Source organism: Clavelina lepadiformis, chromosome 2 (genome assembly GCF_947623445.1).
Source record: "Clavelina lepadiformis chromosome 2, kaClaLepa1.1, whole genome shotgun sequence".
Taxonomy (NCBI): domain Eukaryota; kingdom Metazoa; phylum Chordata; class Ascidiacea; order Aplousobranchia; family Clavelinidae; genus Clavelina; species Clavelina lepadiformis.
Window position 1 is genome coordinate 3,645,519 of NC_135241.1, and position 15,493 is coordinate 3,661,011.

The 15,493-nt window shown below is 38.0% G+C and overlaps 3 protein-coding genes across 3 annotated transcripts in view; all 3 read right to left on the reverse strand.

Moving 5' to 3' along the window:
- Positions 1 to 1,621: 1,621 nt before the first annotated feature.
- LOC143446899 (uncharacterized) lies at positions 1,622 to 5,254 on the reverse strand. The gene is made up of 6 exons (XM_076946757.1): positions 5,043 to 5,254; positions 4,743 to 4,890; positions 3,790 to 3,890; positions 3,579 to 3,680; positions 3,313 to 3,390; positions 1,622 to 2,847 (listed from the first exon to the last, which is right to left on the reverse strand). Exons 1-6 carry the CDS (start codon positions 5,213 to 5,215, stop codon positions 1,788 to 1,790), a joined length of 1,662 nt encoding a protein of 553 aa, XP_076802872.1. The 5' UTR covers positions 5,216 to 5,254; the 3' UTR covers positions 1,622 to 1,787.
- Positions 5,255 to 7,459: 2,205 nt separating this feature from the next.
- Positions 7,460 to 10,302, reverse strand: LOC143447022 (thioredoxin domain-containing protein 16-like). The gene has a single exon (XM_076946930.1). It carries the CDS (start codon positions 10,256 to 10,258, stop codon positions 7,754 to 7,756), a length of 2,505 nt encoding a protein of 834 aa, XP_076803045.1. The 5' UTR covers positions 10,259 to 10,302; the 3' UTR covers positions 7,460 to 7,753.
- Positions 10,303 to 11,089: 787 nt separating this feature from the next.
- Positions 11,090 to 15,493, reverse strand: part of LOC143446038 (dynein axonemal heavy chain 8-like) — a 33,751-nt gene continuing 29,347 nt past the window's right edge. Inside the window, exons 79-89 of the mRNA XM_076945485.1 lie at positions 15,195 to 15,330; positions 14,724 to 14,863; positions 13,951 to 14,124; positions 13,500 to 13,688; positions 13,259 to 13,412; positions 12,940 to 13,079; positions 12,637 to 12,831; positions 12,318 to 12,467; positions 12,106 to 12,234; positions 11,838 to 12,044; positions 11,090 to 11,627 (exon numbers count right to left, since the gene is read on the reverse strand). Of these exons, the coding sequence (XP_076801600.1) occupies positions 11,397 to 11,627; positions 11,838 to 12,044; positions 12,106 to 12,234; positions 12,318 to 12,467; positions 12,637 to 12,831; positions 12,940 to 13,079; positions 13,259 to 13,412; positions 13,500 to 13,688; positions 13,951 to 14,124; positions 14,724 to 14,863; positions 15,195 to 15,330 (1,845 nt within the window). The 3' untranslated portion in view covers positions 11,090 to 11,396. The remainder of the gene's footprint in view (positions 11,628 to 11,837; positions 12,045 to 12,105; positions 12,235 to 12,317; positions 12,468 to 12,636; positions 12,832 to 12,939; positions 13,080 to 13,258; positions 13,413 to 13,499; positions 13,689 to 13,950; positions 14,125 to 14,723; positions 14,864 to 15,194; positions 15,331 to 15,493) is intronic.

The following is a 15,493-nucleotide window of genomic DNA, read 5'->3' on the forward strand; positions in this document are numbered from 1 at the left end:
TTTGCTGCATGTGCTTCCTGACATTTTGAAGAAGAGACAAGAAATCTATGAATATGGGTCACCGTACAAGGGGCCAAAAAACTCTACGAGTGGCAACCTTGACTGCAATACACATACTGGATAGTGACTAGATAGCGACTAGATAGTGAATTAGAATTTTGACCTTTTGACGGCCAATTTGTCGTCGGTTAATTTGATCGCCGGCCAATTTATCGACGGTTAATTTGATCGCCGGCCAGTTTATGTCACAGTCAGTTTGTCTGCGGTCAATTTACGTCACGTTCAGTTGACCCCGGTGAGTTTGTTCGCGGCCACTTTCCCGCGGCCATATGTCGTGGAACCGGACAGGGGAACAGATCAAAAATGTTTCAATAAGACTATCAATAAGGCCAAAACCGTTTATGGTTAGGTCTGCAAAAGATACAAGAACCTATCGTTTTTTAGGGAAGCAATAAGTCTATTTTAAACTTTTTTTGATGATGTTATTCTGTTCTCGACATAAAAACGCATCTCCGGCGACATAACCCGTGAATATGTGTAGTAGCGTTTCGACTAATATCTTGAAAAAAATGTATTGAAATGCCCGTATGCTCCAAATTAGTTTAGGCTAGGCCTGTGACATCCACTGCTTAGTCTGCCTAATTTGTAGGAATGAAAACCGCCCTTGGTCCGATGCAAGAGGAAGTAGAAAAACTATCTGCAGCATTGCATTCAAGAAACTTGACATGGGTGGTTACATATTAACGTGGATAAATGTAGTTTACATGTACTGTATATGGTTTTGAGATTGCTCAAGATATCTGTGATAAACACTTATAATTCAATTAAGGCCTCGTATATGCTTGCAAAAAGGCCTAATTTCTTTGTTTATTTTATTTTAAAGTGAAATTACTAAAAATACCACTAATCAAAAAATTCCGCATGGGGGTCCCTGAAATCTTGTATGACACTTTAGTATGCCTTGAACTATTTTTTCATGAAATCCTAATCAAAACAAGTATCTCTGATTCTTGCAATAAAATGTTTAATTGAAGACTGCAATTTTGGGCCAAAAAAGTCAAATTTTATCAATTTTCACCTATAATTTAGGCTAACTAAAATATGCGACCTGGAAGTTTTTAACACGCCATTTTCTAGGGCAATCCCAGCAGTGAAAAAGAATACCGGCCATGCTGGTTTCTGATTGGTCTAACACACCTTTTTAACCATTACGTGGAATGTCGCAAAATCTCAGCATATACGGCTCCTTAATGATCGTGATAATTTGAGAATCATACGAGTCTCATTTATATTGAATGAATTCGGGCATCGAAGTTCGTCATAAACGCCCACGCTAATGTACTGATACCCAAAAGTAGAAGTGAAAGAAAATTTTGTGTAAGAAACATCCACTACGAATTAGATCCAACAGTGCTCAACAATAATTAGAATCAAAACTCTCCTGAATTCTGGCGAATGCGTGACAAAGACTAAGTAATTTACACTGTATGTAAAGTTTTACCTCAAATAAACCACAATACGTTAATTGTGCAAAGTACGATTACTTTAACCTAATTGAGTTAAATTTCAAAGCTAATCTGTAGCTAGCATGGGCTCATTTTCACCAAAGGCATCAAGCATATTTCATATCTAAACTTTTCTTGTGTTCTGCGAAAACAGCACCTCTCTCAAAAGTTATTACAAAAACAAAACAAAAACTAATGTAAAAACAAAATTTATACATTACGCTGAATGTATTATTTGTAAGGCAGCAGTAACAATGGATAATGAGACATATTTACAGAAGATCACTTGTTCTTTTCTTTATCTTTGGATTTCTTTTTCTTTTTCGACTTTTTTGGTTTGATCTCGGAAATTGGAGCGCTCCCAGTTAACCAGTCAAAGCTGAAATTTGCCGAGCTGTCATGTTCAATTTTTGCTAGGACCGGTAGTGTGACAAATGATGTCCTTTCTGACTCTTTTGATTCAAACAGACTCGGTGTCTCAACAATGTCAGCAATAATTTCGGTTTTTACTTTTTTCGGGGTGTTTGAATCCACCAACATTGCAGAGCTGCTATTGTTCAATTTTCGCTTCTTTTTTTGACTGCGTTTTACCTTATCAGAATTAATTTCATCGCTTTCGGTTTTAATATTACAAGCTGGAGAAAGACGTTCTGCGATTTCAGGAATAAATTTTAAGATTTCTGATTCGGTGGAGTGTGACACCTTGTTCGATTTTCCTTGTTTTTTCTTATTCTTTTCTTTCTTCTCTTTTTTAACTTTTTTCTTCTTTTTCACCTCTGGCAAATTATAATCATCATCATCATTAAGTTGGGATATAAATGATGAGATCATGTCAACATCATTGAAACCGGATCTATCCTCCAAGTTATCATTCATCAATGTAGAGGAAGAATGACTGGTTGTAACAGGACAGGACACTGCATGTACATTGGCTTCTTTATCTTCACCGAGATTGAGCGTTTCTTTCAAATGTGTTTTATCCTGGATTTGATGTCTTTGCTCTTTAACCACGAAAGCTTGTGTTGATGTTGCAGATGGCTCATCCATAGGATTTGGCAGATAAGCAGACTCACTCTCGTCAACTTCTATCCTGTTGGATTTATTTTCAGCTTTCTTCTTTCGCTTTTCTTCCTTTCTTTTTGCCTTCTCTTTTTTCCTCATTTCCTTTTTATCTTTCTTCTCCTTTGACATTTTAGTTTTGTTTTTCTTATCAGACAAATCCTCCACATCTTTTGGAAGAGGATCTGGCTGTGTAAGAGGATATTCAGATGTTGATGTCAGTGGATCACTTGCAGGGAACAAGGGAGCTTTCGGTTGACTCTCCTCTGCTGTAGAAAGCGTTCTGCCAATAAAAGAGTTTATTTATAAAACATATCATTATTTATTTTCTTCATAGAGCACTTACAAAGACATTAAACGGTTATTATAAGCTTAAAATGGCTGTATAATTTAATTCTGGTAGTTAAAAAGACTGTTTCAATTGAATATAGACAAATCCATTGTGATGTCTTGAAGTAGCCTATTAAAGCATAACAACTTATTAGCCTTTTTTGGCAAAGTATGAGTGGCACAAATTCTTTAACATTTATAAGTCCTTCAGCATGTTTCCACTGTCATAAGCATTTTTGCCAGTGCATTTACAATATAAATACAACATATTGAGAGAAACTTTAAAAAATCTCGTACAGTGTTATTCATACCTATGTACTGTGAGTGCAACTAGACCTATTATACAGTTCTTTATGCACATATTTTGTTCTACGTATTACTTCTACACCAACATTTTATCGCAAAACATCACACGAACCTATTAAAAATGTCATGGTCAGCATCAATGCCAGAATCCGCATCAATAGGAAGAGTATTGTTAGTTGCCTCCAGCGTACTACAAAATTATTGAACAGCATTTGTACTATTTAGTGTTTCTATCACCTATTCCTGAGGTTTATGAAGTTGGCTAAATAGAGACTTTGCAACAACACAATGACCAATATACAATAACAAAACCACTGGTATGTACCAATTTAGGAAATATATAAAAGTATTGCACCAATTTCAAATTCAAGGACCAACCTCTCATAATCTCCATTGATTGCCAGGTAACCATACCCATCCTCTTCCAATCGACAGACTTTGAACAGAATTACATCACCAATGCTTGGAAGGTTGACTCTCCTGCAAATAAAAGGTTGAATACCAAATCGCAACCAAACTGTGACTTAAGCATAGCAACTGCTTTCAGTGTAAGAATAAAATCAACTTCACTCATTCTGGCCAGACTCACCTTAAAGATCCCTGATTAGAACCAGCACAGCTAACAGAAGCGTAGAAATAGCCATGAATTAGGCAGCTCACACTTTTGGTTTGTCTTTCGTTTACAACTCCCTAAAATCACCAAGCCACAAAAATGAATCAAAGCAATGTTGTGCTTAACATTCAAGTTAAAAACCTGTTACAGGTTTATTAAAACTGTCAGCAGGCATAAAAATCAGAACATTTGACTTTAATAGAGATTTAGTAACTCTGTGGTTTTTGGCATGTTAGTTTTATCACTGTGCAATCCACGTAATAAAATTAGTATTAAAAATTGCCTCAAAACAACAGAACATTCGAATAACAGTGGTCTGTGGGAGTACACATATGTATTTAGAGTTTTATTTTCCAACTTTACTAACTGCTTTGTTCAATATAACAAGATATAGTGTAACAAGCCCCATGTTATAGATTAGTTTTCAGAAAATTAGTTAGCTAACTAAATTGTGGCAGTCAGCGTCATGTGCATTAGCATATGCCATGACATTTAGACAGTTGCTCTAATGGTTGTGTTTTACCAAACATTCTGTGTACTGTTTTTATTCATAACACAATTGATTCTCTGCCTGTTTAAACTGCAAGCTTTGGTACATTTACATGTACTTTATATCTTCAGTTCGACAATCGGTTCACTGAGACTTTTATCAATTTCTTACACACTGCCTGATCTGATTTGTGCTCACAGTGAAGAACACCTTCTTTAGCCTTAACAGCCTTCTCTGAAAGTCAGAAGCCCCAAACTCGTGAACTCATGAGCACATTGTTTCATTCACACCTGGTGCTAATCATGAAGCCAGTTTGAAATGTTCCAAGACACAGCCTGATGCAGTCTATCAGAACCAATGCAGACATTTAGACATATTCATCTTTACGGTAGACTACTACAAAATAATGATATCATCAATTACTAAGTTATACGCTTACCTTCAAACAATCACCTAGTTTTGGTTTGAAGACGACATAATCCGTCTGAACATCGAAATGGACACAGGATTGAGCTCCTATTATCTGGCCAACTGATGAAAGCAGCTTTACTTTTTTACTGTTGAAAGCTACCGGCATTCCATGAAGCCTATACAGAGCAATTGAAAAGTCACTACTAATGATAAGAAAGTTTAATGACAATCTCCAAATCATAACTTACACACTTTAGCACGATGTTATGCAAAGAAAACAAAGATTCAACTCAAGACCCCGTTCAAAATGATATGTTACCAAACTTACTCAGATGAATAATGTGGCAGATCATCATGCAAAATCAAAGAAATTGCCTTTGAAATCTGTCCAAGATATGCAGCTGGCAATGCAATATGTGTTTTGTGATCCACCATTTCCAGAGACCCATGGTCCTCTCCAAGAAATTTAATAGCAGCATCAAAATCTCCTATGATTGACATTTTCTAAAACCAGAGCATGAATTCTTTTAAGCCAGATAAATACAATCAATTCAACAAGATTGGGCTAAAGTCTGAAAATACTGCAATAGACCCTTTCCGAGTTACTGTCTGGGTGTCAAGATTTTTTCGATCGCTTATACTTAACAATAGAAAATGTCAACCCACTGTGAATCTTTTTTAAATGACAAGCGTTCTGGCCATTGGATTGTAAAGATTTCGCTCAGGTGAGTTGCATATGAATTCTTTTTTGCAATAAAAAATTTTTTTCAAATAATATTGCCTAGTTCTTATTTTACAGTGGTACTCAAACAGTGGTTCAAAGATAAAATATCGTATACTTGTCAGTTTGTTGGCAATGGCTTGCTGGTCACTCATATAGGCTTGGTAAGGCGAGTTGGGCAGTTTCAATCAATCAATCATTTTATTTTTCGCCAAAAGCGCGGTGGCCAAAAATGAAGCCAGTTGTTACTAACACGTGCCAATGAACAGGAAAAAGTGACAAAGCCGAAAGGCTTAAAACGTGCTATAATAAAAATTATATAATACATATTATAAAACCTATAATTAGTTAAATCTATAAAACATAAGTTGAAAAAACGAAAATTAAGCAGACGAGCAGGTGGTGTGTTCAAGCAACTGATGAACAAAAATTGCTTTAGTGCTGTATATCAGAGGATGGGAAGAGAAACCCACTCTAAAAGAAACTCCATCCTGGGCAAGAGCCCAATTTCTGGTAGCAATAGCACTAAGGAAGGGTATTGTTGATTAGCCCGAGTTTGTACAACAAGAATGCACACCAATGATAATCTTTGGAAGATGTGATGACAATACTGCTCGTTGCAAGATGGAAACTTCGCTGGTACACCGACAATGATGTATGAGCGCACAATGATATTTGCGATTATTTTGAACATCTTCACTTTCAAACGCCAATAAAAAACGTTTAAATTGGTCAAAATGAATAATATTTTTCACTGGCCAGAATTCCGAGTTTAGCTTCTAATGGGCAGAAATGCACAATCACGAGATACAGATATGCATTTCTATACTTTAATACCATAAGCAAGACTCCTGCTACCCAAATTGTGGCGTCATTAGGTCACTTCTGCACGACACCAGAAGTTTGTGTAGTTACTCCGGCCTATGCTAGAAACTCCTAACCATCCCAACTACCGTACAGACCGTAGCCTACAGAAAGAAAGCAGAAATCTGGTGCACAAAATGGGACAAAAAAGCTACCGTAAGCTAAGCAATTCCCAAACAGCGATATCTGGTGCACATTTGCAAACCAGACTTTGGAAAAGTTAACAAGGCTACCTGTCCTAACTTTTCTCATCAGCATGTGCGGTCCATGCTTCATGTGTGAACCAAAAAAAGGGGCAACACTAATTTGCGGAACGTCGGAAAGCGAGGAGTTACGGAGTTTTCCATTTTGCAATACTTGTAATAATTAATTTTGTGATATCTGGAAAAGTTAGTGCTAAATATTGTAAATTGTTATTTGCATTGTTACATCTGAAACTAATACCTAATATCTTGTTGCATACCGGGCTCTTGTTTTATAATTTTTATCTTCGTCTAAACACGACTTTAAATCCTTATTTTTATAAGTCAATGGGAGAATTTGCCTTTCGAATTTCGCAGTTGATGTATTTTAGTTTTTGGCTTCGTAGAATGTGGATTTTATTTGAAGTTCGACTCATACTTCATACGTTTAGCTGAAATTATCACATAATCGTAATTGAACTATATGTATGTAGCGGCCTGGGTGGCATTTTTAATACCATTACATTTTTTCTTGGAAAAGTGTTTTGTAGTTCTTGATTGAAGTTTATGAACTTGTCTTTTGATAACACTTCAACTGTCGTTTGATATTTGGAAACTTGCTTTGAATAACTTCGTGTGAACACTCCCTTTAGTACGTTCCCAGGTTGTTTCCAGCACCTGTGCTGATAAGAAATCTTTATTGGAAATACCCGCTTCTTAACTTTATACTGATTATTTATCTACGTGTCAGCTTTAACTCCATGTATCTCCCATTGCCAACACATTGTTTTCCTCGCTGCACATGTTCTGAAATGCTGCGTTTTTCTTGTCGAACATTTTCACTCCCACCACTTCACGTTTTATAAACTCGCACTTCTACCAGAGAACACACAGAGCCAGATGGAGAAAATCACCGAAATGAACAGATGAGCTGTCTATGCTAGTCATGGTGATTGCAACTCAATAGACATCTTATAAGCAGTGGTATTACCATGTTCTTGGTTATGCGTAATATTGAGAAAGTGTACAGCACCTACAATAAAAACCTTTTCTTGTAAACCATTTCTGTTGTAATATTAAAACCTTTCGGCTGACAAGAGGTTAGAGTATTTTAACCGCACGCAACAATAGAGTCAGATAATTCAACAGGTAAATTAAGATACTCATAAAATAAGTTAACATAACATAAGTTAAGCCTCTGCATGTAATTTATTAAAGCAGTGCATCAAAATCTCATGTTAAACACAGTTTAATAAAAGTCAAATTTTTGTTTTACAGTTCAGAATGAACGAAGAGAGTCCCCTTTGTTTTGCTATTATTGCTTTCTTTATCGTTTTTAGTCGTTTGCTCTCTATGAAACAATATCCCGCTGAACAAGCTCCTTGTTGCTTCGCTTAAATCCTCTTTCGACCCTTTGAATGAACGATAATCTTCCGGCAAGCTTCCGTCGTCCATCATATACCTCAAGAAGTTGTGTCCGGAAAGAGGAGGTTGCCAGTCGACTTGCTGAAACTTATACGAGACTTGAGATTTTCCCGAAAGGCAAAGCCTTATCCATTCTGAAACCAAGCTCTCATCATCAACGCCATCGAAAGACTGAATTGAAACAACATCTTGTTGTTTAATAAATCCCAACGGAGCTTTCATATCTTTACCGTTTTCATGCATGCGAAAAATATACTCTCCGGGAGTGCCCGGTGAGATGTCCAACCAAACAAAAGTGGCCTTCTCCCGGAATTCTTTCTCCAGTTGAAGCAAAATATCTGACAATTTATCTATCGATGGGTCCGCAGCAGAGGAAAGATTTTTGTATTGCACAAACAAAGACGTGGCTCCATTTAAAATTTGCTGGAAGTTTGACGCAGTCAGCTCTTGCATCATGTCATTCTCAAAAGCTCTCACAAAAAAATCTTCCAACTCCTTGTCTGTTGAAAATGCATTATTCCTAACAAATCGTCCTCTTGACCTTGCCAAAACAATGTCTTTTTGTTCAAGAATGTGTTTTTTTGTTAGGCTGGTCTCTATGTATGAAGCGGCAGCACCCCTGGCTGACACAAACAAAAAGCGTTTACCGTGCAACGCCGCTACTTTTTTGAAAACTTTTTCCCCTGCTTGCGTAGAAATCAATCCATAAACGCAATCATAATCCAGATTTAAAAGCTGTTGCACGTCAGTAATGGTTTCCGCTATGACTGGCCATGGAGTAGAATACAGCCATATTACCTTCTCCATCGTTTTCTCGCTCCAGACGTCATTGTATATATAAGGATTGTGTTGTTCATTGCTGCGATAAAGTACCATGGCGGGGTAAGTTTCGAATCCGGCTCTTGCACAAATGTCGGGCCAATCAAAGCATTCCACACGGTAAAGAGGAGACTTTTGACCCTTTGAAACGTAATTGTTATGAATGCGAGAAAAGGTAGACAACACTGCTGATGACTTGGCGTTAAATTCAAGTGTAAAAAGAATGACAGCGTAGTTGTTGCTTGCTATGACTTCGTTATATTTTACATAGGAAAGTCTTGGAATGGTTTTGAAGTCAAATAGATACAAATCTTTCAAGGCTTTGTTCGTATGTACCGCGTACGCAATGGGATCATCTTGTTGGTCATAAGCTAAACGAAGGTGGTCGTCTCTATCAGCTATATTTGCCAAGAAATCAGCAGAAGTGTCGCCTACACGCATCTGATAAAAATTTCTTGCTAATTCGATTCTATACCAGTGATAGATGATTTCATCGGAGGTCTCAGCAAAAAGATATCCTACGTCTATGTCGTGTTTCCTTCCTTCAGCGGCCAGCAAAAGTAACCGAATACGATTTTCCTCAACGTACTCTGATATTCCAACAACGTCAACATTTCCATTAACTACAAAGCAGTGCGCTTTTCCAACGTTGTTTGTACAGGCTGCTTTTGCTATCTGGACTGTTTTGTGCAGCTTTTCTGGAGACGAAACAAGCACAATCGCGTCCAGATTGTCTCTGGTCACATTCGAAAGTGACTTTACCAGGAGGCCAGATGCATTTGGACCCTCAATGACAAGAGTGTTTGGATGAGGTAGTTGTTTCAGCATTGCGGAAAGTACTGCCGCTCGCAAAGGCGTAAATTGGTATTTCACTGTGTTGCAAGCACTTCCAGAGATATCATATAAACAAAAAGAAAGCCAAATTGTGCCGCGTTCATCTGTCTCATCACCAGGAAAGAGAGTTTTTGTGAGCTCAATGTCAGTGGTGTAAGCAAATTTTACTAGACTTTGAGATTTAATGGAAGCTTTGGTTAAGAAATCGTGTAGTTTATTTCCAGGTCCACGTGTGTACGCCATCACGATATTCGCTGTTTCTAGGGATGTCTCTTTCAAGTCGTTCCATTCCTGTTCACTTGAGATTCGAACAAACACATCTGCCTGTAACCAACTGAGAATATGGCCTTCAGCATGCACCTTTGTAAGCAAATGGACTGCAGAAATTGATGTTTGAGATCCATTTTTGAAAAGGAAAAGCTGTTCGTAACGATTTTGCTCTGAACATAGCCCAGAGTTAAATTCTCGGCAATCCAAAATGAAGATGTTTATACCTAAGTCATTGAGTTTTGGTGATAACTCCACCAAAGTGTCTTTGATTATAGAAGACTGGTGCATTGGTAATACTCCAAACGCATATCCCTGTAGTTTTCGTTCGGTAAGTTCGACGTCACTGATAAAGGGCAATGTCGAAACAGAACCGGACAGTTCAGTCACTACTGACAGGGCAAGCAATAGCAAGGCGTAGTTGATCTTCATATTCAGAATGACAAATCGTATATAAATATATTATACAATACGGATAATCTAAGTATAATATTGAAGAAATATTATTATATTTATGCCTACGCGATATATAGTCTATCTACGACAGCCTTCCAATTATTAACCTACTGCTGTATAATGATCATGACTTGTAGTTTTCTACAATCTCCAACTAAATGCGAGGAAATGGTAAAATTTGGCCTGTTTAAAAAGTGCTATAATCTCTAAGTTTTATTATATACGTTAAGCTCTGATATACGAAACGGGCATTCAGACAGTTGTCTTTCTCACTTAATAAAACCTGACTTGCCTTCACAAACAAACACTTGGAGATACTTAAGATCTTAAACAAACCTTGCTGTTGACGGGCGATCTCTTTAATGTTGTTTTGACACCAGTGTATACTTCTTCTGCACCATTTACTGCTTGACAGTAAAACGAACCTGTTACTTTGAAGATTTATGCTAATTTATGCAACTCGCGAACCTTAACAATAGTGCTCTATTTGGAAACTGCCTAAGCCAATACTTTTTTGCGCTATTTTTAGAACTATATGCAGATTCCAGCACCGTGCTTGTAAATAACAGTAGCACCAATCTGAATTTAGCTTCGGATTGTATCCGCCACTCGACAAACTCACATCCTTCCGCATATCGCAGTTGGCTTCCAGCGCAACAGCCAACAAAATTGGCTATTTGAATAAACTTAGAGTGAACACAACTGAAACTTTTCTGTAGCCAAGCAAATCCACATTGTGGCTACAATCGCTTACTGCAATATTCACTTGACAAGCCGACTTTTAAAAAGTTAAAGCACAAATTTGGATAGAGTAGCTTATTAGTCTCGTGTTTCTATAGTAAAGTGGTGGAAACGCAAAAAGTACAGCTAGTCCATTTACAGAGACCATCAATCTTAGTACTTGCAGAGACGGGTCTATTTGGAAGAGTTTTTGCGGGACAGTTTTCCAGGAAATAATCACGATTAAAACCGTAGGCCAATTCAATAGAAATTTCTAAGCCTCACTGTGGGAAACCACCACGTTAACAAACACAGCACGAAGCTATTAAAATGCCAACTACATCTACAAGATCATGAGTCATCTAAAAACCACCAAACTCAAGACACATTTCAACTACTTCGTATCACATAGCAAAGCCACTCCTCTCAAAGTCCATCTGTCTGGACCGTGAGATGCGGTGGTATACAACTTGAGTGGAAATATGTAAGTTAGGTCCGTTCTCCTGGGCTTCTTATAAACAGGGCATTCGTAGTAGGCATGGCCGGGCCTCGGCTTGACTGACGAATCTTTAGACGTTGCATTGATCGCGTACACATGGGCTACAGGCAAGTTGCTAAAGAGAACCTTTTAAAAGAAACAATGCAGCTGTGTGATACAACGTTAAATCTGCAAAAAATTCTCTGGTTGTCGCCTTAAGAACGTTTATTGAATCAAACAACATTTGAAAAATCTTCGCTGTCATTCAAGATGGCTCTTTAGACTTGAGTACTGTAACATTCATAACAACAACTACACCAAAATGTGGTTAATGATGAAAAATTATCTTAAGGTTACTTTATTTGCCGGCTCCACAAGCCTCATGTTACGTTTATCCCATCCCGCTCCGTCAAGGAACAATCCGTAAATATAAACTCCTTCATCTGGCGGGGTAGTGACGTCTTCTTTCGTAAACTTGGTGATGTCATTGTGTAGTATGACGCCATCCAAAGCCCAGCCTTGATGATGACGCGTAATATCTTGTCTCATGGCAGTTAGAAAGCCCTGTTAAGCATTTTGTATTTATACTAGTTAACCATTAAGTTAATTAACACCTATTTCGCACTTGTGGATTAAAAAATCCGGTCATCCAAAACTGATTCGGTTTTCCGTTGAATAACCATGTCCGAAACTGTGCATTTCTATCCAACAATCCGCTGAACCAAAACCCAATACTTGCCGACTCCCAAGATATCTGTGGAATAAATAATAAGTAAAACAACTGTATTCGCATTGTAACTCCAGAGAGATTGTAACTGGATACGGAGTACAACGTACTTTAGCCCACGACTGGGGCACTTTGGCATCAAATATGCTGTTCAAGGCGTTACGAAGCGCTTCGTTCATGATGATGGTGCCTTCTATTGCAAGCTGAAGATCGGATAATGTGGAACGGACGCAACTAATGACCCGCTGCATTCTGTCAACCTAAGTTTAAACACAACGACATATAAATATTCAAGGCTTAAGAGAACTGCGACAACACTTCCGTAAACTACAGCCAAGACGACATTTTTAGAATTATGCACCGCTATAAGCTCTTTACATTAATTCTCAAATAGAAAGGAAATCGTTTTCACGATCCTCATCACTTTACCTCTTGATGAAGAAAGATGTTGAGAGGGTCAGTGACTCCCATTTTGATGATCCTCTCCTTAACTTCATGAGGAAGATAATCCTGTGGAAGTTTCTCCAGCATCTCGGTCGCCAATCTCTCCACGACTGACTCTCTCGTCTCTCCCGATCCTCCTCCAGAGTCTTTTGGCTGGATGCTCTGGATGTTGGAAAACAGCTGGAACGGAAAAGGTCTTAAGCATTTTGACGTAAAATTTTTGTGTTTAGGTAATTTAGCGTGGCGCACTTTACAGCCTAGCGCACAAATTTTCAAACATCATTTTGCCTGGTTAGCCGTGTTAGTCTGATAAGCGATGTCAGCGTTAGGGTGAAGACCAAACACTTCTGGAGAATCAACGCCGGGAAGAGCTTCTATCGCCGTCCTGTACTCGTCAACCACGGCGCCTTTCGGGATTACGTAGCCACCTGGGGTAAAGCAGCGATGGGTTGAGATATACCTTTCTTTAAACAGACAATTTTGTTTAGAATTAACATCAAGTTGCATGCAAACTTGTTCATTTTATGATGACAGTGTGTAGGAAAAGCAAAATTGTTCTCATAAAACCAACGGAAAGTTACGTAAGAAATTCCATAACTCGCACAACCTTTGGCGAAAAAGGCAAATTTCGGGTCAAACATATGTTCGCCGAACCAGACTTTGCAAAATGTGTTGAGTAGCCGCTTGTCGTAATCGTCAGTCACACGTCCGCCGTAATTTACCTCGCCAATCATGTAATTTATTGTTTTAAAGGATACTCCCTGAAACAAAGTACACATCATTTGAATTGAATCTTTCATCGCAAATTGCCCATTAAACAGTGGCAAAACAAAAAAAATGTCAATTACTTTTTTCGGGTCAATGTCATCAAGGTGGTTCTGAATAAACTGAACACTCGCCGTAAAGTCGGATTGGTTGAACTCGTAGGGAATATTCCAACCGAGCGGGCCAAACTTTCTGCGCTCTTGCACCACCGAGTGGAGAAAGGCAGTCGTGTACAGAAGAGGGCGCCATTGAGGCATGTTGGTAACTTCAAGCTTAATGTTAAAGTTGGTAAAAACTTTAACGTATATAGTTAGGCGATTACAGATATTTAAAAAGAAGCAATACTTGTCTTGGTTAAACAAAAATAACAAACAAAAAACAAAACAAAAACAATAAGCATCTATAGACATATTCAAAGACAATCAGCACACCAAAACCTCAGACATATAGAGCTATAGTCATACTAGTAGTTTTAAAAAGGCTAAAGCGAATCAATCAATAAATACTTAAACAACCAAGTACACTTTATCCAACCTGCTCTTGCGTGACCGAGGCGTAGGTTCTCTTAAGTCCCGCTTTCATCCCCTGAGGAGGTTCGTTGGTGAACTTGGTCGACATTTGCAGAAGAGTGATCGGGAATTTGTTGTTCACTTCTGTTGTGATGTAGACTCTCATCGATGGGTTACAATCACTCCCCATGCCGTGGAGCTGCAAATAAAACTTAACATTTAGACAATAAATGTTAAAACAACCGATAAAATGACTATGCCGCGGCAATACGTTTGGATGTAGGCGTCAGTTAATGCACTGTATATGAGTGATTAGCGCGTTGTGTAACGGGTGGGTACATAGACTACCTTAGGCTGGAATAAACCAAACTTCGTAGTCAGAAGCCTAACCAAACATTTGTTTGAAATTTCTTTGAATTTATTAAAAATTAATGCTCAAACTAGCCCAAGCTATCGAAATTATCCAAAACTGTCAGAATTATTGACAAAGCTTAACTTTTGCCCTGCTATCTTTTGTGTAGTGGAATTATTTCGTTGTAAAAATAGTTATATGTTCCCCTGAAACTATAAGCTATTCAATTGTTCCGCAATTGCATTGCTTCTCCACTTATTTCAACAGCAGCAATGCGCACAAGTACGTGATATCTTTACGCTGTCTAATAAGACAGTGACAATTGGAGAACGAGTTAAGTTATGACAAAAGTGATGTCAATCATATAATTTGTAATTAACCTACAGTATACTATAGCATCAAAAATGGCAGACTATTAATATTGACTATTAGTGCTCCCAAATCACCGTTTCCAGGAGTTCATCCATGAACATGAGTCCGAGATGGCAGTTCTGGAAGAGCACCCAACCTCCCTCCTGCATCGATTGCTGAAGGATGCGACGGGCGTGAACTTCCTGACCTTGCCCCATAGATATTGCTTGACATCCTGAAAAGAAACATGGCGGAAGATTTACCTTAAAAAGAAAATCGCGATTTGAGCTGCAGAAATTTCTAAGCCGGCCGAAGATGATCTGTTCATTTGCAGCAAAAAAGCGGGAAATGCAACGAATTATTGAAGACAAAAATCAAAAATTTCGTTGCATTCATTTAATAACGTTATTATTGCACGTTTTAAGCGTTTGGGCTGTGCTACTTTTCCCGCTCATTGTTTACTGGGAGAATTTTTATTTTATGACGCTATAATGGTTAGCATTTTATTTTTCGTTCCCAATGCAAAAAATAGTGACATTCTCATTCAAAGATCTTGCTCTTCTTACTGAGATTGAGTTTTTTCGCGAGTTTTTCAATTTGTTCGGTCGGATCGGATCCCATTGAGAGGAGACAGATCATCGGAGTTGAGAAATTGCTTTCTTCATACATCTTCTCAAGATCAAGAATAACTCCTTCCGCATACTGAAAAAGATTCGTTTGTTACAGAACATGATATGCCAAACAAATGGCATACAAGCACGAACCAACAACGTATATAAACAGACGTTTCAGGGATAAATATTTCAAAACAGAAGTTTGGGGAATTTCACTTTTTAATAATCCTCAAAAAACTGAAAACCAAAAT

Bases quoted from the DNA above. Each gene is read 5' to 3' on its own strand.
- LOC143447022 (XM_076946930.1), bottom strand. From the start codon at position 10,258: ATGAAGATCAACTACGCCTTGCTATTGCTTGCCCTGTCAGTAGTGACT.
- LOC143446899 (XM_076946757.1), bottom strand. From the start codon at position 5,215: ATGTCAATCATAGGAGATTTTGATGCTGCTATTAAATTTCTTGGAGAG. The intron at 4,891-5,042 runs GTAAGTTTGGTA...TGCTCTGTATAG, and splicing joins CTGCCACATTATTCATCTGA to GCTTCATGGAATGCCGGTAG. The intron at 2,848-3,312 runs GTTCGTGTGATG...TTTTATTGGCAG, and splicing joins GACCATGACATTTTTAATAG to AACGCTTTCTACAGCAGAGG.